Genomic DNA, 27,724 nt, shown 5'->3' with positions numbered 1-27,724 from the left:
AGGCTTGTATTGGCTATACAGTAACTTGAATGCTTTAGTGTTGGAAAGCTATCCTTAAGAGAGTACAAAGGGAGTAGTTGGGGGAATAGGTATTTTGTCCAATTCAGTCTTCTCTTTTTACATCAGATGCTCCCCCAAACAGAGCCCTTAGCAGATTATCACAAACATATGCTTCCTTATGACCCCTCTTTAATGGATTAGTATTTAGTTTGTATCCAAGTTGAAACAAAAGGCTGAATTGAAGCATTGTGTTCATTGTATCCTCTTCTCTTGCCATGCTTTTGAAACTATACACCGCAGTGTATAGCCAAACTACATTACACTATGAACTTCTTTCATACGGTCTATTAAAGTGTTAGCCAATTTAATGGCTCAGAGTTGGAGTGCACTTTTTAAAATGGCATCTCCCTCACTTCCTCAGAGGTCAGGATATCCATTTAGTCTCACTGCTTGCGGATTGAATGAAAGAGGAAGTGGTCACTGCTGTTAATGGCCTGCCTTGTGTTGCCCTGTGGCTTTGTATTTGTCTCTTTCTTAAACAGTAGCCAACCAGTATCAATCATGAATCCAGCGGTCTAAATCTTAATTATGTCTCCACACTTCTGCTCCTGCTCTGTTCGCAGTATCATTGCAGAGTGCTGTGGGTGAATGAAATCCCCAGTGTGATCCGATCTGGCTGCCTGTGTTGTTGTTGATTCATGTCGAGCAGGAGGAAAGGCATAGTAGCCGCGTGAGTCACCTCGCTTTACAAACACAAGTCCTCAGCGCTGACAAGGTAAACCGGCAGGCTGCTAGTCCGCATTCAGAGTATGAATGAGGCCCAGGGAGTCGGCTCAGAGGAGAGTGAGAAGTGAAATACCGATCAAAGATGATGTTTGGATAGTGGATAGAGAGACAAGCTGATATGAGAGGTGGTAAGGTCTGGCTGGCTGCTTGGTGTTTTGACAAGGCATTAGAGAAACATTATTTAATCCTCTTGCGTGATGATGCCCCCCCCTTAGGATTTAACTGTCATTTGTCTCTGTTAGGCCTGCAGCGTATCAATATGTGACATCTGGAAAACAATTCACAACATACTGATCTTAACTGTTTTTCATTTAACAAAAAGTCAAAACATAGTGTGCCTAGAGGTGGCCAGCACAATTACTTGCAAGTAAGTCTAAATTACAATATAAATGGTCGCCATTTTGCAGTTCATGTATCACCCTCTCAAAATGTTTATGCCCCTTGAATGTGTTGAATATGTGTTCATTGAAGTAATCGTAAACTTCTCCATGAAAGTGCCAAAATCTCACAACAGGATGTTGCAACAAAAATATTAAGTCTATTCTTGTGACATTTCTCTGCGACTAGGCGAGTTTTGCCAGTGTGTATTGCTTAAGTGCCTTTAAGTACTATGTTGTAATGTCTGTTGACTTAACCTTACCCAAATAGAACATGGAATCACCATGTGTCATACTTTGAGAACATTTTCGTTTGTTCACTTTGTCCTAGAAACCATTGCAGGAGTCCTTTTTATTCTCCGCGATCACATTTTCTTGCTTGTACAGAAAACTCTTTCACAGCGTCTGCCTCTCTCTATGCTTTAACAGAGTGATGTAATGCCTTAAGAATCAGAGAAAGGCCACGCAGTTGTAAATGATGCAGTGCCGGCGAGCCCCGTCGTTCTGTGTGTAATGAGCGGGTCTGCTGGGGGCTGGGGGGGGGGATCTGTTACAATGGGGCGAATGACTCAACTGTATTCCATAGTAATTACAAAGGAACGAGACATTTGTTATTTTAATCACCAAAGCAATGAAAACAGATGCAGCGGCGGACCAATAAACAGCGCAGCATTTGCATTAGGATTAGTATTAAGTGGTAAATAGTGGATTGGAAAGAATGACTAATTGTGTTTTTATGCACACTATCTGGCAGTTCAACTTATCTTTCAGTTTTAATTGTATTATGATCTTGTGTTTCTGTATTTGGAATTTTACTAGGTGTTTTTTTAAGTATGTTGATTCTTTCAAAAACATGTGGTGTTGGGCTGCACTGTTATTCAGAGTTAGAGTTAGCACTGCAGTCATAATGGCCAGCTTAATATCCCCTGCAGGCAACGTCCTATATCTATGAGGTCTTTACAGTGTTATACAATATGCTGTAGTTTGGACCTCTACAAACATATTCTGAAATGCTTGTGATTCTTGTAATTGTTGCTTATAGGCCTGTCACGATAACAAATTTGAAGTTCGATATATTGAGGCATGAAAGTATCGCGATAAACGATATTATCGACTCTAACGATACTAGATACTGTCAGCTCTCAGGCATAAAAATGACAGTAAACCTTAGTTCTAAAAGTGCATCATCATATCCTAAAATACCACACATGCTGCAATAAACATGAAATATAATGTAACTCAATTTGCTTCAGTTGGAAATCAAAGTTTTAGAAAGAAAAACAGGGGGGAATCTTAATTAATGTATAGACGATAAATATTTAGCCCAAAACATATTGTTTATCTGCTACTTATTGAACGATTAGTCGACATAGTAATTATTGTGACCGCCCTAGTTTCATATTGTTAATCTCTCTCTAATGTTAATGCTTGTTGACACGTTTAAGTTGTGCAAACTGAACTAAAAATCGCAAATATCCTTTCAAAATTGTGTTGAAAAGCCTGCGACGAAAGCATTTTATTCATAGATTTTTATTTACACATCTCTATTTTTCATGAGCCGTGATTAGCTGAGACGTGTCCTCAACGCATCCTCAGCTTCTAAGAGAGTACTTTTACCCTTTTTTTTTTTTTTCATTTACTAGCTCTCAGACCCATTGTGTCCACTTTACCTCATGATTTAACATGCATTTATGATAATGACACTTCTCCCTTATGAATATAGTCTTGCTTCATTTATCACCTAATTTTCCCCTCCCACTCTGACCCTCAACAAAACCCTAAACGTGAGACCGGCCTTGTCACAAAGCCTGGCGTAAAATCAATGAGGAGTCACGGCTTCTGTTGCATTGTTGGTAACACGGTCCACCCTCCCCCCCCTTTTTAATGTGGCCGGGCCAAGAGAAGACACATCTCATCGGGGACTGTTGATCCCCGACCGGGCTAATTCCATAACGCTCTGCCGCCGTGTGACCTGTAGGTGGTGCTGTGCAAGTCACTCATTTGAAATAGATTAATGGAAGATTGACACCCGAATCGCCATTGCCGGTGGGAGAGGCGCAGCGCAGAGAGGTACATTGAGAAGTCCATTTGTTGTGTGTACGAGCTGGTATCTTTAATTAAAATACACCTCCGGAGCAAGCAAGGAGTGAGAAATTGGGATAATTGAAAATGTATCTCTTTGCCCCCCCCCCCCCCCCCCCCCCCCCCACCTCTACTCCTCTGTCTCTGTCCGTACATCCTTAAAGCAGCTGAGCCCATCGGCGGGCACTTTCACACATGTTAAGTGGGGGGGGGGGACATCTGGCCTTGTTAATTCAGCGCATGGCCATAAAGTGGAAATGCGCTCCCTGTAGATTCTGCTCAGTCGGCTGGTCAGATGGAGACGGCGATGGAGCTGGTGGCTACTTCACTGCCCCTCCGACGCGGCAGACCCTCGGCCGCTGTGATATTCTCAAACACAGACGTCTGAAATGGGGAGCTCGGGTCTTTTCATGTCGCGGGAACGTGAATGCACCGTTTCATCCTAATTACACAACAAAGAGGCGATGAATCTTCGACTGGCAGCACATTCTTGATTCATGGATGATTCATGTGATTTGAATGCACAATGAAGCGCTCTGCGGCTACGTGCAGGACTTATTCAAATGACTACATCAGTGCTAAGCTGGAGGAGTAATCTTACAATAATTAAGACTGTCATTCACGACCGCTTTAAGATGAGATACAGTATTCTTCAAATGAACAATGCACTTTAATAAGGCAGAATTCGAAAGACTATGTAACTGAGATTTCTGTTGTTTTTGTTGATTTTTCTAAACTACAGGGTTAACTAACAGCTTTTAAACGTATTAAGATCCCATGAACACAGGATTTTGTTCTTTGCATGTTGTGGATATTGTGCTGCCTAATTAAATACATGAAGATTGTAATTGTGACTCTATTACGATCGATTGCACTGCTCAGTTGTTTTACCATTACCAGCTAAATATAAGCCATAAATTCATGGCATATTGTCTCTCTAAGCAGCTGGCAATGAAACCCCAACCATTTGTCTCTAGCATTTTGTTAAGAAGGTGACATTTTATTGGGTATTTTTCATTAATCATCATCACATTTTCTGCCTCTTCTAATTTTGAAATTGTAGTAACTCTCGTAAGTATTTATTTAGTCACTGATCCCCTTCATTTTTGCAATGTAACGCTATACAGCAGATTGGATATGAGCCGCTGGTGTCCATTAGCCCTGTGTTTGATGAGGAGAGGGCTGCCTCACTCCATCTTCCTGCATCCACCTTGCGTCCTTGCACCGAGAAATCGAACGACAGCCGCAGCGGGGCGGCGTCCATGCTGTGCACTCATATCCTATTTTAGCGAGTAAACATTTAACGTGTTTAAATGTATCACAGCGTTATTTATGCATAGAATCTGCTGTTAAGTCTGAATTATACATCAGCCCATGAATAATGCATCAGTGCAGTTCCTTAATGATTACTTGCCAGGCGGCGAATGGTAATATTTGCTGATAAATTTGCCCATTGATCTTGGTTTTGTTTGACCCGGCTCGTAGAGATGTTTTAGTGAGGTAGACTTTTCTTCTTTTTTTTTTTTTTCAAGGATGCAATTAAAAGCAGGCTAATTGTGTCTTTTTAATAAGATGTCTGCTGGAATTGACTGAGCCCAGAGGAGCAGAGATGTAAATGTTACCCTGGTTTTGTAATGGATCCGCAGTCGCCTTTTTGACTCCATCTTTGTAAGGTTTTCTTTGTTGCAGCTTGTACGTCGACTTGTTTATCCTTCGACCTCCACAGATCAATGTCCAATTACAGTTTAGTCTTTGTTGGCTCGTGGCCATTACATGATGGAGTATGTTGAGGGGCAGACAGTGTGCAGTGAGATGGTGATTCAGCCTGTGCTCGGTAAAGCTTGTATCAGTTTTTATTAGCACTGCTCTTAACAGGCGCACCCAGTCAGATTATTGGCACATTATCTCTATAATGCCAAAGCCTCGCATTACCTCAGCCTGGAACCACAGCCTGTTATAGTGCAGATGCATTGCTTGTCCACACAATGAGAAAATATTGACTTGTTGTCACTCACTCATTTGATTAGTTGTGCCGCAGATTCTGCTTTTCATTTGTCACCTTGGCAACAGACCTAGAAAACACGGCTCTGTGTGTGTGAAGTAATGAAGCAGTGGAGCATTGAGACTGTTCACATCTGGAATAGCTCTCTCTAAGCACAAATCAATGTCTCTATCACTCATAGTGTATCACTGCCACTTGTCAGCTCCGCTCGTATCCACAAAAGCCAGCATTTGACAGCTTTCCTCTCTGCTGCAGCGTGGGAGTCGTGTACTCCAACAATTCCACTTTGATTTTACAGCTCAGATTTATCTGTGTATTTACTGCCCTGGTGAGTGTTCTTTTCTCTTTGAGAAGAGCTTAAATCAGTCTGCGCAGGCTGTGTAAGCCAGGTCATAACAGAGCACCTCATATTTAATCCAATCGGATTCATCAGTGGCCTTGTTCTTCTGAAATAATGAGGTAGACAGTCAGGTCTGCCCCAGGCTGCATGTGGGGAGATGGTCTCTGTGAACCGGCAAATCAGCCCTGTTTTTTATGCTAAAGAGACAGCCTAATGACTTTGCTTGATGTGTGTCAGAGCTTTAAGTTAACTCGCATTAATTCATACAAAGATCTAATGGGCTTGATTGTCAAGCTGCGTGGACCCAGTCATGGAGGCTTGTGTGGGGTGGGAGAGGGGGGTAATTGTTTTTACTGGCAGTGATTTCTGAGTGGAAGGGATGACTGCACAATGCAGATATGTAAACAAGGGGAAACTGAGAGCCAATATGCTGATACCTCGTCTGTTTCCTCTTCATCGACTCAGGTTTGAATTGAAATCTCTGAGCTCTGCCCAAACAATTCTGAGCGACACTTTGGCAGCAGCCTTCACTTCACAGACTGGGCTGCTCTGCAAACCTGTGTCTCAAACACACACATCATGTGCAAAATGGACACTTTGAGGAAATCATTAGCTGTGACGGCGAGTTGTTGAACAAAGAGAAGAGAGTTAAAGACAACAGATGCTCAAAGGGCTTGAATCTGCTTATTGGAGCATGACTCTTATTTAGCGGAGCACTGGAGAATCTCACTGTAGACAATAATGCAGCGGCTTGCCAAGGCTCTGCCACTCATCTGCTCTCCAGAGGCATTTGCAAATTCATTTAATGTTTATGCATTTCTCCAAACCCCAGTCCTTTGTTCACTCATGCCTGCTGTCATTTCTGCACATTCACACACTGGCAGGTTGCTCTATTGCTTGCACTAGACATCTTGTAATGTTTATCCGGCTGCAGCTAAGTAACTCTTGTGTTTTATAAATAAGTGCAGGCAGGGGGGCATTGTGTAGTGATCCGCTTCTATTCAAGACGTGCTTCAAGAATGCTCCTTATAATGGTGGAAATGTAATTTAGACCTCAATTTACATTTTCTGGTATTCCCTAAGCATACACAGTATTACCATTTGCTAGATGCCATTTGTGATATATAACTATAATTCAAACACAGCTTGTTCTACAATAAAATGTTTATGCTATATACTAATCATCTCATTAAAGCATCAAGAAAACGTCCATTTCATTTGTTTCATGTAGGAACATAAAAGCGGTGTAGAATTTCAATGCACGTTGACATATGAATAGTTATCGCAAATTGCATGTTCTGTTGACAGTGTGTTTCCTGGCATTTTGCGCACAGTGACTGTGATTGACAGGCGTTTGCATAGCTCTATCTCTACGGCACTGTTTATTTAGCTGCAGCTGACATTCCAAGCTTGTGTAGCGCAACTATGCTGTGGAAGAAAAAAAAAAAAGTAGGCATTTCTATTGACAAGCTTCAGATTGACTCTAAGATTTGTCAACTATACATTTGCTGACTGTTCACTGCCATGACAGATGTTAATTTTATCTTTTGTTGTCCTGATTAAGATCAATGGAGCACTAAACAGTTCAGTTTGCAAACACAACTCAAGGGGTTAGTACAAGGGCAAGACCGGACATCTGTCTTCTTGGGATCTTTAACACTCACCATCCTCCCACGGACTGTTGGGATTTGGCGCCCGAGCTCTCGCGCCGGTCACTGCGTTTCTTCCACCCAGCCACCCACAGCAGGCTTATCTGGGCAGCCAAACAACAAGCAGGAGCGAGGGGGGGGGGGGGGGGGGGGGTTACAAAGGAGATCGAAAAGCAATCGGAAAAAAAACAGAGCCCGTTAAGAGCCCTGCGCCATCATAACTCCACTTCAAACTGGCCTTTTGTTCCCAGACTGTTGGAGAGCACATCACAGCGGAGTAAGGTAGCAGCACATCTTTTTCATCCTCAAATACTCTCCCACTCAAGCGAGATCCTCCGCCTGATAGAGCTGCATAAGGGTAAAAAAAGAAAAGAAAGGTTTTCCTATGGGACTCTTGTTGAGGGATTTCTGTGCCTCCACCACGCACTGATTAAAGGAGCACTTGTAGATAATCCCTTTAAAAATAGGGCTTTGTTGTGGCAGTGATGACAGCAAGTTTACAATGCAGGTAGGGAGTCACATTATTGCCTTGATTGTAACCACGTATGAAAACACAAGAAAAGGCGTGGCGTTCAGCAGGACACACTGAACTAAACAAATTGAGCTCTGTTGTTTGAATGTGCAAATTTCAACCATCAAAGACCCACATTGGTGTCTTAACCTTTAATTCGCTTATGCTTTAAGTGTTCTCTTCATCAAAACAGAATCATTGGCTTATTATCACATAGCACAACACTTATCCAACTTAAATAGAGCTCACTTCACCATGATGTTGAATCTCAAAAATAAATGTGTGGCCTTCATTAGCACATGCTACACTTAGACATTGGAAGACACATTATTTTCACCTTTTGCTAGTTTGCTTTAAGCATGTTTAATGAATAGTCTGGCTCACTGTGTAATTTCGGCAGAGAGTATTAAACTGTACATTTTTGAAAACTTTATTAGCAATCAGAAAACAATGTTTCAATTTGCTCTGAAGGTGCGACATTAGCGATAATAACATTTATATGGGGAGTAAAAAAAAAACATGGTTTGGTGGAGATTTACTAATCAAAAAAGACAATGAAACCCTTGGCATATGTTTCATGGAGTTACCGTAGCGACGGCCAGAACTCCCCATTTACGCTAATGGAAAAATAGTACAATTGCACAATTTCACCAAATGACGAAAGGCAAATGGAAACATTGTTTTTCTCATTGCTTATACCATAAGGTTTCCAAAAGTATAAAGTTTTCATTCTCTCCACAAAAATCCCTCAGCAGTGGACATCTAAACACAGTGAACCATAATGTTTGTCGCCAATGCCGTAGTTTGAATGGTCAGAAGTCCTTAAAGTTGCACTCAAGATATGAAAAGGTATAAGGACTGAAACCCATTATATGAAAGCAATCATTCATATTAACATTGATTAAGGTGTGCTCATTAAGTATTAATAAGCATTAGTAATCCTTATAGGGTTAGGTTAAGGGTTGGCGTATTATTGATGCCCTATTAGTATGTTAATAGATAAAAGTATAATAAACACTGTGTCAATACGTCACACGCATATTATTGCTTATTAATACCTTATTAATACTAAACAAGCACGCCTTAATATAAAGCGTTACCACGTCGACACACATTTCATGCTATTTTTAAGTACGCTAACTCAGCATGATTCCAGAGGCTAATACCAAAGTCTATATTTTGATTTTTAACTGGTTATCACCTTGCTACGATCAGCCACCGTGCTAAGATAAATATTTAATGACAAGCTGTCTGAAATAGAGCTGTAGCTGACTGCGCGTGAGAAATGAAGCTTCTATTTAGGGGCCACAGTGTTCCATAAAGTCATGTCTCTGGTCGACAGCCCAAGGTTATTAGTGCGGTATGACTGGAGCGGCCACTCAACACTTCTCTCTCCTTCTCCTGCTCCAGAGAAACGCGCCGGGGCTGTTATTGAGCGCTCATGAATCCTTGATGAATTACCGGTGTCGCGGCGGAGGCAAAAGCGGCAGAATGGTGCGCATTTAAGTCCCAACTATTTCTCCACACCACCAGGGAAGCAGCTGTGTACTCTGGCCTCTACTGCCTCCAGTTTTGCTCTGTTTCATTCCACATGCCGGCCGCCCTCTGGGTCCCCGTTTGATGCTGTTCGTGTCATGCAAAATTGATTGTGGCGTCTTGCACCGATGCTCGCCGAGATGAAGAGTTCACAGTGAAATGGATAGATTTCTTTTGTTGCAGTTGTGTTTAGTGACAGGTAAATACCCGACTTCCCCATAGGAAAAAAAAAAAAGCACATCAGCCTCAGCAGCTTATGTAATAAAAGTGCATTTAAGGTGGGTTATCAAAGTGTTCACCCGTGACCAGGAATGTCAAGGCGGAGAAGTGCGCTCACTGCATGACTCATGACAAAAGACATTAATTATTCATAGCTTAACAGTAGTAAATGTCACAACAGAATAAAAAGGCAATAAAAAGAGCTGTTTTACAATTCCTTACTGAGCGTACTTGTCTAGACCAGTTGTCTCCAATGTGACTACTGTTGTTTTTGATCCAAGTTGCTTTTTGAGCGATAGTATAAAGTGTTAGCAGACCACCATCATCATAGGGTCTGGTAATTCATCAACTGCTACTAGTACTGCAGTAACTTCTACGTCTATTATTCAACTTTCAGTGGATGTAAACAGCCTTTGGGAACAAGCTGCAGTGCTTCTTGTTACTGCAAGGCTGCCAATGGTACACTGGAGGTATAGCTTGTCATTTCAGGTGTGACCTTCATATCTCATTTATGCTTAATGAGAAGTGCTTTTACATCAAGGCTTTATGTTCCACCGCGGCTCACATTAAGATTTGAAATGGTTATTTTCTCATTCAAACACTCATGTAGCCCCAACATGATTGATCCTGTTTACTCATTACATGATAGCTGTGGCCAAGGCAATTTCTTCCCAAAGCTTTCAAGTAGCTTCCTTTTGGTCACAGCCTGCCTCCTATTTATTTGGCTGGCGCTCCCGAAGCACCCGCGGCGACCAATCAGTCCGGTGAGTGGCGTGGCTCTTTCTCCCCCGTCCCTCCGTGTGTAGGAAATAGGTGGGTAAACACGGCACCGAGTCCTTGAAGCACTTCCCCATTCCCTGCTATTGGATTACCAGCTGCCTTTCCGGGCCCTCGTGCGCCGCGCAGATGAGTGCCAAGATCAATGGAGCTCTTAGTGCAAAGCTAATTCGATCAGGACTGGCTTTGCTACTGCTGATCACAGATTATTCTTTTCTGACGTGAAACAAAAACTTAATCAAGTCAAGCCCCTTTTTCGCCCAGTAGTATTTTCAACCCCATGGACATCAATTAGGAGGCATTTCATATTCATTATTGAGTTGTTGGGGCGTGCTGCTGAGAAGACGCGGTGAGGAGGAGATAGCCGTGTGGTGAAGTGCTGTGTAAACTGATCCGTCCTCTTCTTGCTGAGTGAAGCAGGAATGCAGTCGTCTTCCCTCCACCGGGGGCATCATAAATAAGCGAAGATTTTCAGAGCGATGAGGTGTCTGCCGCGGTGACGGTGAGCAGAGGCAGAGGGCTGAAGGGCATATTGACCCTCTTGTTCAGGGAAGCACTCTCTCCTGCGCCCCCTGTTCCCCATTAATTATAGTTTGATGCTAATAAAAGCTAAGGGGACGGGGCATGTTATGAAACGTAATTATTCACCAACCCCTCCCCATGTGCGCGACGGGGGCGATCGGCGACGCTGTCCGCAGTCGACTACAGCCGGGGCAAGGATGTCCCATCAGCCTTTTAAGCAGGGGAAGAGGGTTGAAGGGCGACATTTGCCCCCGTGATATACGAGCAAAGACAGCAGTGTATGTAAGGAGCTGCTGAGAGAAAGACAGAAGGTCGCTGCACATTACACTCCGCCATTTACCAGACCGGGACATGGTGACCCCCAGCACAAATACAGTCCGCTGTGCATACATGAGCAATATATTAGCAAATGATTGTTAACCAATAGTTGGGGACATTATATCCATATCACAAGAAGCTTCAATATACTGCAAAATCACTGAGGTCTCCAACTAGTCGCAATATTGAAAGGCGGTAGCTAATGAAATATTGCAATTTCTTCACATTGTGCAGCCTCACGCCCCTTTTATTGAACCGAGAAATGGTCCGACCCCTGCGCAAACACAGTCCGCCGGTCATACTTCTATACGTTGTACGCGTGTCAATGGAGCACTCATTTTAGATTGACACGCGCGCACACACTGTCCGATGAATGCCGCACTGTAGTCAATATGCACTCAGAGGCTTTTTATAAGCTCACTGATGCAGCGGGAAGCTATTTTAACAAGACTCCGCACAAACCCAGCCAGACTTGCAACCGAGGAACAGAGACGGTGCTGGCAGTAAACACTCATCTCCTATGCACCAAGGCAACATATGGGAGATTTAGCACGATGCAAGTGTGGGATTAGGGATCATCTCGTCGTAGTAGTGAAGGAGATGCTTCAGTTGCTCAATGCGGAGAAGACAATGGGTGTAATTTCAGGACATCCATTATAGGACATTAAGTTCAAGTGAGATGTTATGTGTAGCCATCAGTCAATTCCTGGAAAATTAAAGCAGACAAGTAGCAGTAGTAGTCTAAAAAATGACTTGCAAGTGATGTCTTCCCAGGTGATATATAGTGGGGGGACAGCATTGCCAAACAAAGGACTGGTATCGATGACATATTGAAATTTCCTTCTAGATTTCAAACAATTGCACATTGTTTCGCGCATCTGAACTGCAATTATCCTTGGCTTGAGTTCAGGTCTGCGCCACGCCAAGCACATTGTAAAAAGTATATGGCTTTGTCGCAATAGAAACAGCTAATTGAATTGAATGCTTCTAATAACTCGGATGCTCTTTGTGCCGTTACATGGTGAAGTAATATAGCCTAAAGCACTGGAGCAGCTCAGCCAAGTCAACAAAATCCATATTACACCAAGCTTTCCCCCCATTTAGATGTGTGCCACGCTGATGAGCACATGATTGGTTGGGGGCTATAGTGTTTTATGATCATTAATGGCCCAGTAACAGGAGACGTCAGCGAGACCGCCGTGGTCAAAGCCTGACATTAACATTCCACAAATATTATTCGCCGTAACTCCACCACACAGCCGCTCTCTGTTCACCTTACGGGTACGAAAAAAAAAGACAAAAGTGCCGTATATCGTGGCCGCGTTGAGAGGTATTTTTAATGCCTTGTTTTTCATGCTGTGTATAATCCAGCATAAGGTGGAGGAAGATGAGAAGTGTGTGTGTGTGTGTGTGTGTGAGAGTTGCTAGAGGCATGGCACACTATCAGTTCTGGATCAAGTGTCTGTTTCACACAAGAAACAAGCAGCTTTAATCGCAGTGCTGTACACTGCTTAAAACCTTCTTGTATGTCCTCCCGAGCTAATTTTGTGAAGCACCCCCCCCCCACCCCCACTGCTTAAAGTTTGGGATAGTGGGCCCTTTTTTTAGTAAGTGATTTGTAGCCTAAAAACTCATATGCCCCGGTAATGCAAGTGGCTCATTCTTTGAAATGAATAGAGAGCGTGTTTGTAGTTACCCCGTCTGTGTGGCCTATGTGCTAAAGTGCCACTGCTCCTGCTGCTGCTGCTGGAAGGGGCTGCTGCATGTTTTATGAGCTGTCCTCTGGAGGATATGGGAGCGCCGGGCTCAGATCCCTCTTGTTCCAACAGCGTTTTCATCACTTCTGTGCGCACTTCCCCTGGGCCATTTTTTTACTAAACAGAAAGGAAACACATTCATAACTACAAGCATTCGGAGAGTGCAGACCTCTACTTAGGTAATGGATAGGTTTTATAATGGAAGGAATATATAGTGTGCAGTACTAGGCTCCATTGTTGGAAATTCTAGTTCAAGGGTAAATGCTTTCATCCCTCGAGCTCCATAGCCTTTGTTTTTTTTGTTCTGAAATAGGTTTGTTAGTGTTTTCATTTGAGTCTGGCCTTTTCTGTTTAATGTTTTTAACAATATCTAACAGTTACTTTAATTGGGTAACACTAAACACACAAAATGACACTAATTAGTTTTTTGATTATTATTATTTTATATTTCCCTCCAGCAAAATGTCTACCATCCTTCCAAATTATCGCACCGCGCACCAAATTTGCCAACACACTCGAAGCCGTAACATTCCTCAGTGGATATTTAACCGGGCTGTCTTGTTTGAATAAATATTAAGCGTGGCCTTGCAGACTGGTGATTGATATTGCTCTCCTCAGGCGCGCTGTAGAAGAGGGTGCTTCCCCCCTCTGTTTGGGATCACTGAGATGGTGGATGACAAGGCTCAGTGCTACACTGAATATTCCACTCCCCTCAGCCACTGCTGCTCCAGCTGTCTGCCTTCAACAAACAAATCTCCACTGCTCCCTGACACTGTCTATTTGCGGCGCTCATACACACCGACCTGTGAGTTATAGCTGTGGAAATTAGCTTGATGGTAGTAAACAAAGAATGTGCTATGCTCCAGTGGCAAATCCTCATATGCCTTGATTTCTCTTTTAGAAAGGTTAATTTGAGATCGGGCTGTTGTATTCAAATGTGGCTGATAGGGGAATGCTTTTGAAAGGTGACAATTATTTAAAAAGCTTTACCATGAAGTTCAGGAATGTGTTGTAAAAAGTGCTTTAGTCTTGGTACGCTTCTGATCTGTTATTTATGGAAAAACAAATAGGGTTTCGTATTGCTGTCAGTCTTGTAAAATTTAAGTATTTTTCTTACATTTGCCTTTATCACATTTGTTCAAATATTAGTCAAGACAGACCATTTGAATTCTTTTTCTATGTGGCGTTCACACTTTGTGGAAAGAAGAGTGCTGCTAACTACAACATGCAACAAAAAATGTGCAACCTATTGTTTTCATATGCCATGTCGGGAACCTCCACAATAATGTTAGTCGTTCTTTGCTGTGCCATGACTTGCCACTGGCAGAATGACCCATGCAGCAGCAGCAGCAAGAGCGGAGGTCTACTCGACTGTCTTATAAATAGTTATTTCCCCGCACTCAGTAGTGCTCTTAGGAGAGTTGTTTGCATATGAAATAAAAGCCTTCCTAATTAGAGGTAATAAAATCCCTTGCTTTTGCCGAGGTGGAGGTGTTATTTGGCGTAACGTCTTTGAATAGAGCAATTGTCCCGCTGCCTGCGACCATCTGCTCCGAGTTTGCCACCACAGAGTTAAATAATTTAGGCAGAAAAAGAAAAAAAAATGCATTTGTGTTCTGACCCTAATGGCTTTGTTTTCTCGTGGAGTTGTGCTCTTGAAGACACCCTCGGGTGCCCTCCCTGGCCTCAGCTGTCAGTCCTGAACCATCCAGGCTGCTTTATCTGTCACTCTCATCTATTTGTGTTGCCTCTTCTTCAGCGTGGCGCGGTGATTATAGGCGCTGGAGGATGTAGGGCAAAGCGGTAGGAATACATTTTCTCCCTCTTCGGCGCTCATTTAGATCGGCAGCCCCTGAGTTTTAAAGTGACAGATAGGATTGTTAAGCTGATAGGCAGATGCAGCAGCGGGAAGTGGAGGATATTTGATTGCCGAGTGTGAGTGGTGCATGATTGAACGTTCAAATAATAAAAAATCTCAAGAGCCCTCTCGCTAACACAGACAAGGTTGGTGTTTTTTCCCCCTTACCGCACTTACTTGTTAAATCTGATTTAGAAAATGCCATGTAACTCATTCTCTCTTATCTGCGCCAAGCTATTTTTCTTTTTATAGCCATAATCCATATAACAACATTGCGCTTTCACTGTATCCCCAGTGCACATTTGTACAGCCTCCGACCTCAACAGCCGTCCATAATAAAACATATTGAGTTGTCAGTGACTAGAAATCCTTTTGGAATAATCCACTTTTGCGCATAGTATCTACTGGGAAACCCAATTAAATAACCGTATTGGTGAGAGCGTACGCCTCAAATTCCCCGTGCTTCTTTTATCAATGACATGCCAAAAGAGGTCATTTTCCTGTACGGCTAGCGATTACGTTTTTCAAGAGCGCCTCGTTTTTGGATTGAAGGCGGAAAGGTGACAATGGCCCGGCCCTGGCATTTCCCCGCGGAGCCGTGTCTAAACATGATGCCCTGTGAAGCTGCTGAAATATCTGAGTGTAGTGTGTGGCGCGCACAGAGAGATTGTCTGTCTCCAAGTGGCTGGTATTAGGCCTGTGAAATGAAGTCTTGGTTTATAATGGACATGAAGGCTCCCCCCTCTGGGTCGTTTCCAGAGACCACAAACCGGGCAGGGGGGGGATATGGGATGCTTTGGGAAGAAGGAGCAGGAGCTTTGCACACCGCGGGATCTGTACGGCTGTAAATGAAAAGTGGCTATGGACCGTCGGTAAGGAAATATGTTTGTCTTGGCAGGACGTGGATCTCGATTACGACAAGTATCATGTGCGACAGAAGTCCGGGGAGATTTGAAATGTCACGGCTTGAGAGAGGCGGTATATTTTATGAAGGTGCCACGAGAGAAACTCCGACCTCAAGGCTATGAAATATGAAATTGTAAAACTGCATTCATTGATTCTGCGGGTAGTTTTATTCTGCTTGACCTGAAGCTTGCGCTGACAAGAATAATGCAGCTTTAGAATAAGACTATCTGTAACACAAGCAGCTGTAGTGGAAATGATGGACATTGATTTTCTATCAGTACAGAAAATAAGGCCATCATTAGCTGCCTTCAAGGTAAATGCAGTTATTCATACACTCTAGTATCAAATCTCTCTTACATATCATTCATTCATCATTGTTTTGCCTCTATCTGCATCATTCTCCGTAGGATGACTTTTCCCTGATAGTGAGGTCTCTCCCCTGAGCAGTGCTTTGCCCTGCTCAGCCTATTGGGAATCCCTTCAGACAATGCTACATAGTGTATTGTTTTCCACAGTGTCACTTCGCATAAAGCGCTGTTGGTTTGACCACAAAATCTCCAGGCAGGTTTAAACGTTGATGTCGGAAAAGCCCCAAGCGATCTTTTCTCTCTAGCTCTCTGGCTTTTACCTACTAACCTCACCCTAGATGCGCCACTAAAAATAGTCTCTTTTGTGAATGCGGCTTTAGCAGGAGGGAAAAAGCGGCGCGCTGTTGTTGCTCATCAGTGAATTGAAAATCAAGTGGTGCAGACAAGTGTCTTTGCCCCGGCCAACGCGATCCAAAAGCACCTCTGAGGATTTGCACAGCAGTCAAATGACACAGGGACAGATTAGGATGCCCCGTGTGTAAGGGCAGCACGGTGGCACAGCTGTTATTCAGTCTTGCCTCGCAGCAAGACCAGAGTCACTTCCCAGGTTTGCTGAGTAGGTTTTCTCTGGGTGATCTGGTTTCCCTCACAAATAAAAGCATGTACACTAGGGTCTGCACTCGGACCAGGACTCTGAAACTGGTTAAATAAAGGTTATTGTTATCAGAAAGAACACACAAATACATGGTAACATAAATGAATGACAAGGAATGATTTAAGGCCTGATTTAGCTTTGATTTAGTCTTAAAGCAGAACTAAGTAACTTGTTTACCTTAATAAATCCCTTTCGTTCTCCCTCTGTGGGGTAATGCAAGTGTTAATGGTATGATTGGGGGGGTCTTTCATCTCCCCCTGGTGTCTCTGGCCAGAAAACCTCAAATGCAACTTCGCTGCCTCCGGGTTGGATCCACCAATACACACTAACGGAATCACAGACAAGAAGCTAACAGGCTAACGGGCAAAGCTAGCTGCGCGCCACTTAAACAGTATGTACAGCCAAGTTTGAGTGGAAAAAAAAATTATGTAATTGGATGTACAATATCCCTCACTCCCTTTGTCCGTGAGAGTAAATACTGCACTGACAGAAAAGACAATGAGTGAAAAACCGCAACATGCTACAACACCTACCCTTATGGCTTCAAGGGGTTTGAGTTACTTAGTACTGCTTTAAGAGTCTTGTTATGTTGTGATTTTGATAGTTTGACAAATTGCTTTAGACTTTTGTACTAACTTGATAGAAGGCGCCTTGTCAAAATGGCCACATAAAATATTGTGCCACATACCTTAATCTGTTGTTTCTGCGGCTCTCAGAGGCAGCTTATGTGAGATGGCAGTTGTAATGGATTGGTCGACAGTCTCCCGTTGCTTCATACGGATCAATTTGAGCTGGCCCTCATTGTTAATAAGCCTCTGTATATTCATGCTAACATTGTTCCCCGTCTAATCTGTATTCACGCTGGTATTTTCATTCAATCTTTCCGCAAAGCCCTCCCTAAATCCTCAGCAGTCACATTTCTGCTACTTCATAATTCTCCACTTGAATGACTTTGTAGCCGCAGACTGAGATGTTTGTGTTGGCTAGTTTGCATTTAAATGTAAGCATATAGGTTTTTACTGCGGAATAAATGCTCATGTGTTAATCCAGGTATAATCAATTAGTAAAATTCGCAGCGCTGACTGAGACTGCCTACTGTTTCATCTATAGGTGCTCAACCAAAGCGTAATAATGCACATGTTTATCCTTTTGACGGCGTTTGATTAAAGCTGTGCGCGGATTTAGGCGAACGTGGGAGTGATTGGAATGAATTAAACATGTCTCTTTAAAGCAAAAAAAACAAAACAACGACGCTAGAGCAGGAAGTGTTTCGTAACCGAAGCCTGCAGCTGGGTGGCCATTGTGGGGGCTGATGTGTTAATCAAGCCACAAACTGTGTGTGCTTGTCCGGGCCAGAGGTCTCATTTAACCAGCCACCGAAAAGTGAAATGTGTTTTTTCGTGGCCGGTCCCTGCTGGCTGCTATAGCCCTTGACTCCTTTTGCAGTAATGTAAATGCTGGATTAGGTTGGAGACCCCTCTGGCCCCCCTCCTCTACTTTTCCATTAAGACAGCTGGTATCTTTCAAAGGGTCCCGGCCCGGTGATTGATGTGTAATAGCTCCGAGCCTCACCTGCCCCCCCTCTCAGCCGCATTCATGGGGCCAGCCGGCACTTTGTTTCCCTTGGCCGGTCAGGGCTGAACACTTTTTTTTTTTTTTTGGGCCAAATATGTAATCGCAAGTATCCTAGTATAGGGACTGGATATACAATTTTATACTTCTTAAAATCTTTTTCATGTTTTGTTGCGGTTCTGCTATTCACCCCTCATCTCTATAGAAGGGTGAAGAGTGGCTCGCCTTTTTCCCTCTGCACCCTCAATGCTGTCCTGACTGTTCATCGCAGCGCCGCACTACTATACTCCGCGCCATGACTCACTCCCTTTGCTCACTTCATTTGTCCACTGTTAAATCAGCCTTTATTCTGCATCAGACAAACCCGCCGCAGCTGCTCCAGTGGTCAGGCCGTTGTCGGAGCATTGGCCATTAACAATCGTCAAATGCAGCGTGACCGAATAAGTTGCTGGGAAAAAAAAAGTCCTGACGTCAGTTTAGTTTAGGGCTGTATTTTTTTTTCTTTCCAAGTTTAGCTTGTGTTTATCTCCAGGTGGTAATTACTGCGCTCAGCTGGGGTTGAGCGGTGTTAATTGTTTTGAAATAAGGGGCCGTTGCACAAGGAGCTGGAAATAACAATGGATTTATTAATCATTCTTTGCAGAAAGAATTCTTAGTTCTGTGCATGCTGTGTTATTTAGTTGCATTTAGCTCTGGATCGTTACAACTTGCATTAAGTTGGATTGGAATGCAGTGTTCATCAATGCACAAAGTAGCGTTTTACGGTTAATACAGTAGTAGCACAATTCATGGCAGATTTTATGGCCTAATAGCAAATCAAGGCATGGTTTCTTGTGTAGTTTAGCAGATAGCTTTTCATTCTTCTCTCAAAATGGTTCTCGTTTTGTTCCGCTGAATTATTATTTTAAAGCACAAGTCTAACGCAAATATAATCACAGTTGCAGTCATCAAAAATCCTGCAGCCTTTGTGAAAAATCCACTAATTCCCATGGCTTCATCAATTACTATCTAGTCGCGACGGCACAGAAGGAAATGGTTTGATTTCGTTTTCCGTAATGAAACCCAGTAATTGCTTACGGTATACATTTTTGCTAATCAAATTGCCGTGGCAATGTTTCCAAAAGCATGTTTATCCTAAATTGATCCAGTGTTATCTTGCAAGGTGAAAAACATATTTTAAACCGAAAACATATTTGTGTAGACGCAGCCAGAAACTTAGCGTAATCTCTACCCTACTTACGGAGATGATTGAGGATGAAGCATTTGAAGCAGGGCGGTTGTGCAAAGTGTAACCAGATGTAGGCTAATAGCACCTCGATTGTGCAGATACTCGGTGGCTTGCGCGGCCCCTGACTTCAAAGAGCCCTCCATTTAAAACAGTTTAGAGTCCTCGCCGCATGTTCCTGATTAGATCGAACGGAGAGAGCGGTGCTTTAGCTCAACGCTTGTGCCCCGTCAGCCCCCGGGACGCTGCCGTCATCCGGGTTTTCATGTTTCTCGCACCTCGGAGGCATGTGGCTGCGGACGGGCGTTGTGGCCGGGCTTTGACACTCAGCAGGAAGCACTGTTGTAATACTGTAACACTCTGCTCGCCAACTCAAACTTATTTTTACTCCTCTTAGGCGCAGTGGGATAGGTATTTTGAGACTGACCGAGAGCATGTCTGAGTGAAGTGTTTATGGCATTAGACAGTTTTGATGGAACACCTTTCGAAGTGAGTCAATTCCCGTTCTGTTTGGGCTTGTCTCTTTTTTAGCTTTGGAGGGCTTTGGGTTATTTGGAGTCTAGACTGGCCAATTCCATAACTGCTTTTTGGTGGAGGAGTTTATAAATGTCAAATTTATTTACCCTCCTTAGCCTTGCCAGTTGCCTCATCACTTTACCATGGAGTTGTTGTGACCTGTTCTTGTGTGGTCTTGACTCCCTACACCAAATGCAGTGTCTATTGTAGGTGGATTTGTGCCTGTCCCCGGTGTGTGTGCGTGCCCCGGCGGCGAGTGTGTCAGCCCAGTGGTCGCCGTGGTAACTCATCATTAGGTGATTAATGGGGCTGTGACGAGGCTGCGGTTTAATCAGGCCCGCTGTTTGTGTTGAAGCGGTCGACAAGAGCAGCTGCCCTGTCAGTTGGTGTCTGCTCACGAGATGACAGCACCCGCTGCTGAGGAGGGCCGTTGTCAAATGTGCTCCATTGTACCAGTGTATGCGCCAGAGCCCCTTCCCTGTCTAATCCTGACCTCACTCTCCTAACCAGCGCTGTCAATAAACTGGCTCGCTTTTTGTTTCGGCTTAGCGTTACCGGTCTCTATTTTCTCTCCTGCTATCACCTCCATGGTAACACGCTGCTGATTGCCTGGTTTGCTCCCTCTGGGTGCTGTAATAACTATTTCTAGTTAATTTGTTGCAAGCGGGGGCTGAGGAGGGGCCAGTGCTGGCAGTAAATGAGAAGCCTCCTTTGTAGACGCAGTGTGTAGGGCCAGTGTGGAGCATAAGGCTTGGCCCAGTGCTGTTTATGGAGGACTTCATTATGACCTGAGACGGCTGCTTTTGACTGTAGCTGTAAAAGGCAGTGGACTGAGCGTGGCCAATGACTCTGGCCCAGTGCTGTGGTCGTCCCTGCAGAGCTGTCACTTCACATTAGCCCAGCGCTGACACTGGGACTCACACACGTACGAGGAGAGACGGGGGTAAAATTGAGCTTGGTGTCATCACAGATGGTCTTCTGAGAAGCCGGCCAGTTAACTCTGTCACTGAGTTTTATCCAGAGCCCTGCAGACATCGCTGCTGAAAAAAAAAAAAGCCCCTGGATACATCCCCTCTCTAGAATCTGGAGACGCTCATATCTTTACTGCAGCATTACCATTTGTGCTTAGTCTGGTGAAACTGCCCTTTAACGTATTGTGTTGCACATTCACACTTTTGCTTCACTCCATTTTCGCTCATTGCCTTGCTCGAAGTAAATCTGTTTCATTGCCTCAGTGGAAAAAGAGAAATATGTTTGAGCAGGAAGCTAGAAGGCTCTGTTCCTTTGATAAGCCACTCAGTGCTCTCCAGAGAATACATGGCTGTGGAGGGATTGCCAACAATTACTGTGATGTTGAGAAGAGTCTGTCCGTCTGCCTGATTTCTGAGGGGGGGAAGCATAATTCGGTGCAATGCCTGCAAAATGTAGCTTATTCACAGAATCAATAATTGTTTGAATAGGGCTAATTTGTTTTGATGTTTGCATTGTCATCTGTAATTTAAGTCTCGTTTGAAACTGGTGTCATGTGTTCCATTAGCGGCCTCTTTCCAGTTTTAAATTGACTATTATCAGACATGTGTTTTTGCGTGCTGTGTTTTGACTAAACTGTTTCCCTTGTGTCCACAGCTCTTCTGAAACACTGGGGTTGTTGGTGTGGCCAAATTTTCCCTGGATTTGACTGGTAAATTCAGAAGACTGAAGCCCAGGCTCACAGTCTACCTTTCACGGAGGCCCAGCCGTGAGAGGACTGAGGAAGGCACGTGGCGGATCATGACGGCCGACAAAGACAAGGAGCGGGAGAAAGAGCGGGACAGAGACCGTGACCGGGACAAGCGCGAAGGGGGCAAGTCCCGCAGACACGACCCCGAGCGGGACGGGGAGAGCACCCGGCCCCGGCGCAGCTGCACTCTGGAAGGGGGCGCTAAGAACTATGCAGAGAGCGAACACAGCGAGGACGAGGACAACGACAACAACAGCACGGGCGGAGGCAGCGGGACGGCCGAGGAGGCGGGCAAGAAGGGCAAGAAGAAGACGCCCAAAAAGAAGTCCCGCTACGAACGCATGGAGAACGGAGAAATTACCTCCTTCATCACAGAAGATGACATTGTTTACAGACCCGGAGGTGAGTGTCGGGGTTGTGTGGGTCTGTGTGTGTGGATACACGGAGTCGGTTTGGGACAAGGTCAGTGCAGTCTGAGACACTGTCCTGGTCTGACAAATCGAACATAAATCACACTTAATGATTATCTGTTTGACCCGTGCAAAGAGATTAGCACATATTTAGTCTGGACAAGGACTTTGCCTAATGTGTGTCACTAAAAGGTGTTTGTTTTTGTTTTTATGTGAATGTTAAGTAGCGTGACTAACAAAGAATTCTATCTCGGTACTCAATAGTTTATGAGCATAACACAACAACTTTCGCTTGTACAAAGGTTTACTGAAACAATCCAAAATTCAACAGATGGCAAATTCTTATAGCCAGTATATCTTGGTGCAAATGAGCTACTAAACACTCCTCTTTGTGTGAGCGCAGTGCTGAGAGCGGAGCCAGAGGCCATTTGCATCATTAAATCAATTTCAAGGTGCCCTGCTTTGTGTATTTGTTGAACCACACGTCAATAATCCAAGTGTAGACGACCTGGCAGTGACCAGAAACCTTATAATAATTTTCTTCCCGCTCGGTCATCGCTCCTTTTCAATAGCAAATGAGATTCTACTTTTCCTGGCACAGCTGTGGTTCGACGTCTTTATTACAGCAGCTTGAATGAGGCTAAAAAGAGAGGCAACCTTTTCCGCAGTTGTAAACATGGCCTCTTGTTCACCTACTGTTTATAAATTGGTTGGTACGAGAAGTGGGAATGTCAACACTGGCTGTCAGAGGAAGGAAGGAAGCCAGGCCCCGCTCAGTGCAATCTCCTTGAACCTAAATCATCGCCGCCATGTCTCTTTATTCATCTCTCTGCCAGCGAAAGGTCAAGTAGTCGGGAGGAGGTGGTGCCCCGCATTGCCTTGGATATCTAATGGGATTGTATCAGAATTACAGCCTGTGTGTGTTGTCTTTTAGCGCCAACTCCCTCTTGCATCTACACAGAACCACACAGACCTTTGTTACGCAGGAGCAGCCAGAGCAGCGAGACGGGCAGACCTCCCCACCCTGCCCTCTCGTCTGCAGGAGTAATCTTGTTGGCTAAATTATCTCTGCACCGGTATCAGCAGAGGTCCTTGTGTAAGCAGCCACACTGGAGCACAGAGAAAGCTGGCTTGTGGCTTTGTCTGCAACACACGTCTGTGCTCAGGTTTCCTCTGTACAGCAGCTTTATGAGGCCTACACTGTTTCTTAGGAACACCATTGTAGGCTTTATTACCCTTTAGCTGACTGATTTAATTATAGTATTCATGTAACATAGCAAGTAATGCTCTAAATTTGATGACATTTTATGGAAGGTCAATAACTATAGATTAGGACCAGATGTTTGTTTTTTAAAACAAATGTTCTCAAATCTATTGGAAGAATTGGACATAAAAATGTGAGCTAAATTAAACCATGAAAGAAAACAACTGTGTTTAGGCCTAGGCAATGTGACAAAAAAACAACAACAAAAACGTTTTGATCAATCTCGATTTTCATTTAATTATTTTTTATTTACACTCCACACAAACATCTTCCATTGTACTCCTAATAACCATTCGGGTGCTGTTACTGCCACAGGTTTGGCTGCAGATGATTAAAAAGCCTCATGTCGATAATTAATTAATGATATAGTTCAGCTTAGCTTTGTAAATGCACTTACATATTGTTTTGTTTCTTGGAAAGTCGTGTGTCAATGAAAGCTGTAATACTATCTTACAGTACGCGCTAAAAGCTAGTTCACGGCATCAAAGCACTTGTGAATTTGCCACCTCCACTAATATTCCTGATCCAAGTTGCCTCTTTTCACTAAAGCATTATAAGAGAATCTGTTTTTAGCTGCACGCCTCATGTTTAACATTGAGAGTGCTCTCGCTTTGTCTCCTAGCCAACCATTCAGAAAGAGGGGGGCGCTTTTCGTTCTGCATAAGCAGTCAGTCTCTTAAATGAAACATTCAAAGGCAATATAAACAACCGTCTCAGTGGATTAGCTCCTGACTAATATTTATACTTTGACATCCGAGCGAACAGTCAGAGAGCCATATTTCCTGTCTTCTTTTTCAATTAGTTTGACAGGTTTGGAGTGGCCTAGACGTCACTGCCTCCTCCGTGCAGACTTGAGCTGTTAGAATGATTACACTGTATCATAGGTACACCATCTTATAATTTAGCTCCCATTGTCAGCCCAGTAGATCCATCAGCCCCCCCGCTGACTCTCCTGCTTATTGTTGGAGTGATAAGCCCAGTGAGTCTTCCTTGGTCATTGGTAGCAGCGCACTTCTAGCAATCAGATTGGATGTATGCGGCTTAGGCAGGCACAAAGCCTGCAATGGATTATGCTTTACTAAATGTTAAATCCCTTTATACCCGTCTAGTGACACACAATATGTAAAACTGACCACCCCGGGAGAGGGATTTACACTGTCCCAGACAAAGGAGGGGGGGTTACAAACAGTGATGTAGCACAATATTGAAAATGTTTAAGCCAAATTAAGTTAGCCCCAGTGACCCAGAGATGACTGACTGTACAATAAACAACCAACTGTGCACAGAAACTAATTTCTCATATTTATTTAGAGACAAATGTGTGACGCTAAGCTGCTTTAAAGTCTCAAATGGTGGCAGATGGGATAGCCTCACCCAAAACAAGAAATGTGATTTTTAAAGCCAAGCTAAAAATGCACTTAGTGAAGCAGTTAAGGGACATGGCGGATAAGAAAAATGCTGTTAGCTTGGAGTTCTTGTGGGTTTCCAATTTAACTGGGGATATTAGTAATGACAATCCAATGAGAACAAAGGATAGTTTGAATAGTGAGCACTAAGATTCTGAAGTCTTTTAAGGCATTTATTGTGAAAAAGATAAACGGCACATTTAATTATTGTGATGTAGAAGCCTTGATACTTGACACATATCAATAATAATTTGTTATGGGCACTCAAGGTCACCTCCATAGGAAAAGCATCACAGAACACTAGCAATTGAAGCATTAAAAGCCACACAATGCAAGGTTAAAACACCTTTATCTTACACGTAGCCTAGGTAAAAATGACATCTTAGGAACATGCAATAATTCAGTGTAAGTATCTTCGTTGACCACATCCGCCTGCTCACTCTTTCCCTATTGAAACCCTCCCTCAAGCCCCAATTGCGATCCCGTCCCTTCAAGATGGGCTCATGCGGCTTACTGCTTATCGATCAGTGCAGTGCGGTGCAGTTGCCCAATAGCGTGGAGGCGTGTGCAGCTAACTCCCCCTGATGCATTTTTAAAAGGCATATATAGAGAACACGCGCGGACTGCTGCCTCTCGGTGGCCTTAGAGGTGCGTCGTGGGCCATTTGCTGGACAGAGGACCCTGACAGACATCGCAAATCGATCTGCGCCCCATGGCTTAGCCCGGGACACTTCCCCAGGGCACAGCGGAGGCCCCCCCAGAGTCGCCGCCCCCCTGCTCATTCAGCCCCCTGCGCCCCGCATCATAATATGGATCCCCTCTCCAGAGATTATACACTCCACAGGGGGATCAATAGGAGACGCCCTTCTATCTCATAGACCTGTACATACATGAAGGATGAGGGCGGACACTGTAACACTTTTCAAATGGGAGAGAGATGTGCACGTTGAATGAAAGGTTTCCAATTCACTGTATTACGGATAAGTTACAGCATTGTAGTAGCAGAAATAGCTTCTTACAATTTTCCGGCTTGGAGGAAGTGATATTGTTTACTGGTAATGGATGCAGTGTCTTTAGTAGAGAAAAGTAAAAGTAATTGTAAAACATTGTCACTAAAACAAGCATCTCTCACAAAGGCTGTGAAATTAATTATTCACGATGTTATGCTTTTGTGCTGTAGATGTTGCATTGTATGTTCAAAGCAGACAAAATTGATTTCATGTGAACCCCCCCCCCATGTTGTAATAAAGTAAACAGCAATACTGTACCACAAATCTCCACACTAATGGCAACAATATAGGTTTGTTTCGCCTGTGTGTATTCGACAACGGTCGGCCTCCTCTGCGCTCAGGGGCAGGCGACTAGTCTCTGCTTCCTTCCTAACTGACTCCATTGTCTACTCTGTTGCGAACAAAGAATATTCCGCCCATCACCTCACCATGGACGCCACAGTCACCATTTCAGACTTGACAAAGAGCACGTGTCATATGCGGCGCGTGCATTAGCGAGTAATAGTGGATGGACAATAAGATCGAGGTTTAGAGAGAAATGTCTCGGAAGGTGACGGTGTGGACAGCTGGCATTTGGTGCCAGCTGGGGGGGGGGTATGTCCCACATACAGTGAGCAGTGTTTTGGATACACACAGCTCCTGATAACCACAGCACCTCCCCTCCCACATCCCCTCAGTCCTTACCAGTGTTCACAAACTGCCACCTCCCTGCCATGTCTATGAATTTTCAACCCGAGCCTTCACTTTTCACCCTCCAGGCACTGCATTACACATTACACTTTATATGGAAAGTATTACAAAAGGCCACTTATTGCTCTTTACTTGCACTGCTTATGGAAATAACAGTACTTCTTTCTCGCTGTTGAAGCTCCACCTTTCTACACAACATTCAAACCAAAAAACAAAACTAAAGCCTGCTAATGTTTGATGCAGTCTGCAGTTCAGTTGTGAGTGGACCACCTCAGAAGTCTGTTGCAGTAATTAGGTTGGCTGCTGTTGACCCAGGGAACCCTTTGGGAGAGAGCACTATTAGCATTAGCTGACTGCTTTCGGGCTGCAGTCCCTGGTTGTCTATCACTTTACCCTGCCCTGACTCCTAACACGAGCAACAGGCCCTTAGAGTCATCTCATATTGAAACATAGCGGTCTGATTCTGTATCCTGTCGCTATCCCAACAGATCTATTTTTAAAAACCGTCCTCTTCATCTCGCTCTCCCATCTTTCCCCCCACCACGCCGGAGACTCTGGGAACAGGGCTTTTTTAGTGAAATCCAACCACCTGCCGACTGCTAAATGAGAAAGCGTGGGCTCGCTGAGAGGGAGAGGAAAGGGGGGGAGGGGGGGAGGGGTAGTCAAAGAGCCTCTGTTCTCCCCCAGGAGCGCAGTCAGCTGTAGGCCCGGCCCTATTGTACAAAGAACCGATGCTATCACTTGCCAGGTATTTCCCACTGCTTTCTAGTGAGAAAAGTCGAGGAGATCTGACACGCCGAGTGAGGACGACTGAGTGAGGAGGAGACCGTTGGAGGAGTCCGCTCGTGGCCCAAGAGAGATACTGTGGTCATCAGATGTGCATGGGCGGTGGAGATGGAATGACACGAGAATTTAAATGCAGTGCACTAAAGGTTTTATTACATACATAGTGTGTATCATGCTTTGCGTGGGTGTAAAAATGCCACAATGGAACCTGCTGCAAAACGTGGACGACAAACACTAAATGCATGCACTGAGTCCCCCAAGCACTTTAGCCACAAATGTCTTACAACTGTCCTACAAACATTTTTACTGGAACATCATAAACTCTATATAAAAGATAGAAATACAACAGATCTCCAAGTAAATGGCTCAGCAGAGGTTGTCACATCCTTTTAGTGCTGCACAATATCACAGGAAGACACAATATATCACAAAAACACTGAGGCCTTTCATCTGACAGATTTGCATATTTTATATATACAACAGAAACACTCCGTGCCTTAAAAATGTACGCAAGTTCCATTT

General features: G+C 44.0%; 1 protein-coding gene across 4 annotated transcripts in view; it reads left to right on the top strand.

Moving 5' to 3' along the window:
• The window catches only part of rerea (arginine-glutamic acid dipeptide (RE) repeats a), a 161,987-nt gene that overhangs the window by 58,171 nt on the left and 76,092 nt on the right, over nucleotides 1-27,724 (top strand). For all 4 annotated transcript variants that reach the window (XM_079558572.1, XM_079558573.1, XM_079558574.1 and 1 more), the window contains exon 2: nucleotides 21,543-22,038. In XM_079558572.1, coding sequence (XP_079414698.1) covers nucleotides 21,687-22,038 — 352 coding nt within the window. In that variant the 5' untranslated portion in view covers nucleotides 21,543-21,686. The remainder of the gene's footprint in view (nucleotides 1-21,542; nucleotides 22,039-27,724) is intronic.

This window comes from Gobius niger (genome assembly GCF_951799975.1).
Source record: "Gobius niger genome assembly, chromosome: 6".
Taxonomy (NCBI): Eukaryota; Metazoa; Chordata; class Actinopteri; order Gobiiformes; family Gobiidae; genus Gobius; species Gobius niger.
The sequence above is the reverse complement of the archived record's forward strand: the minus strand, read 5'-3'. Positions and strand labels throughout refer to the sequence as shown.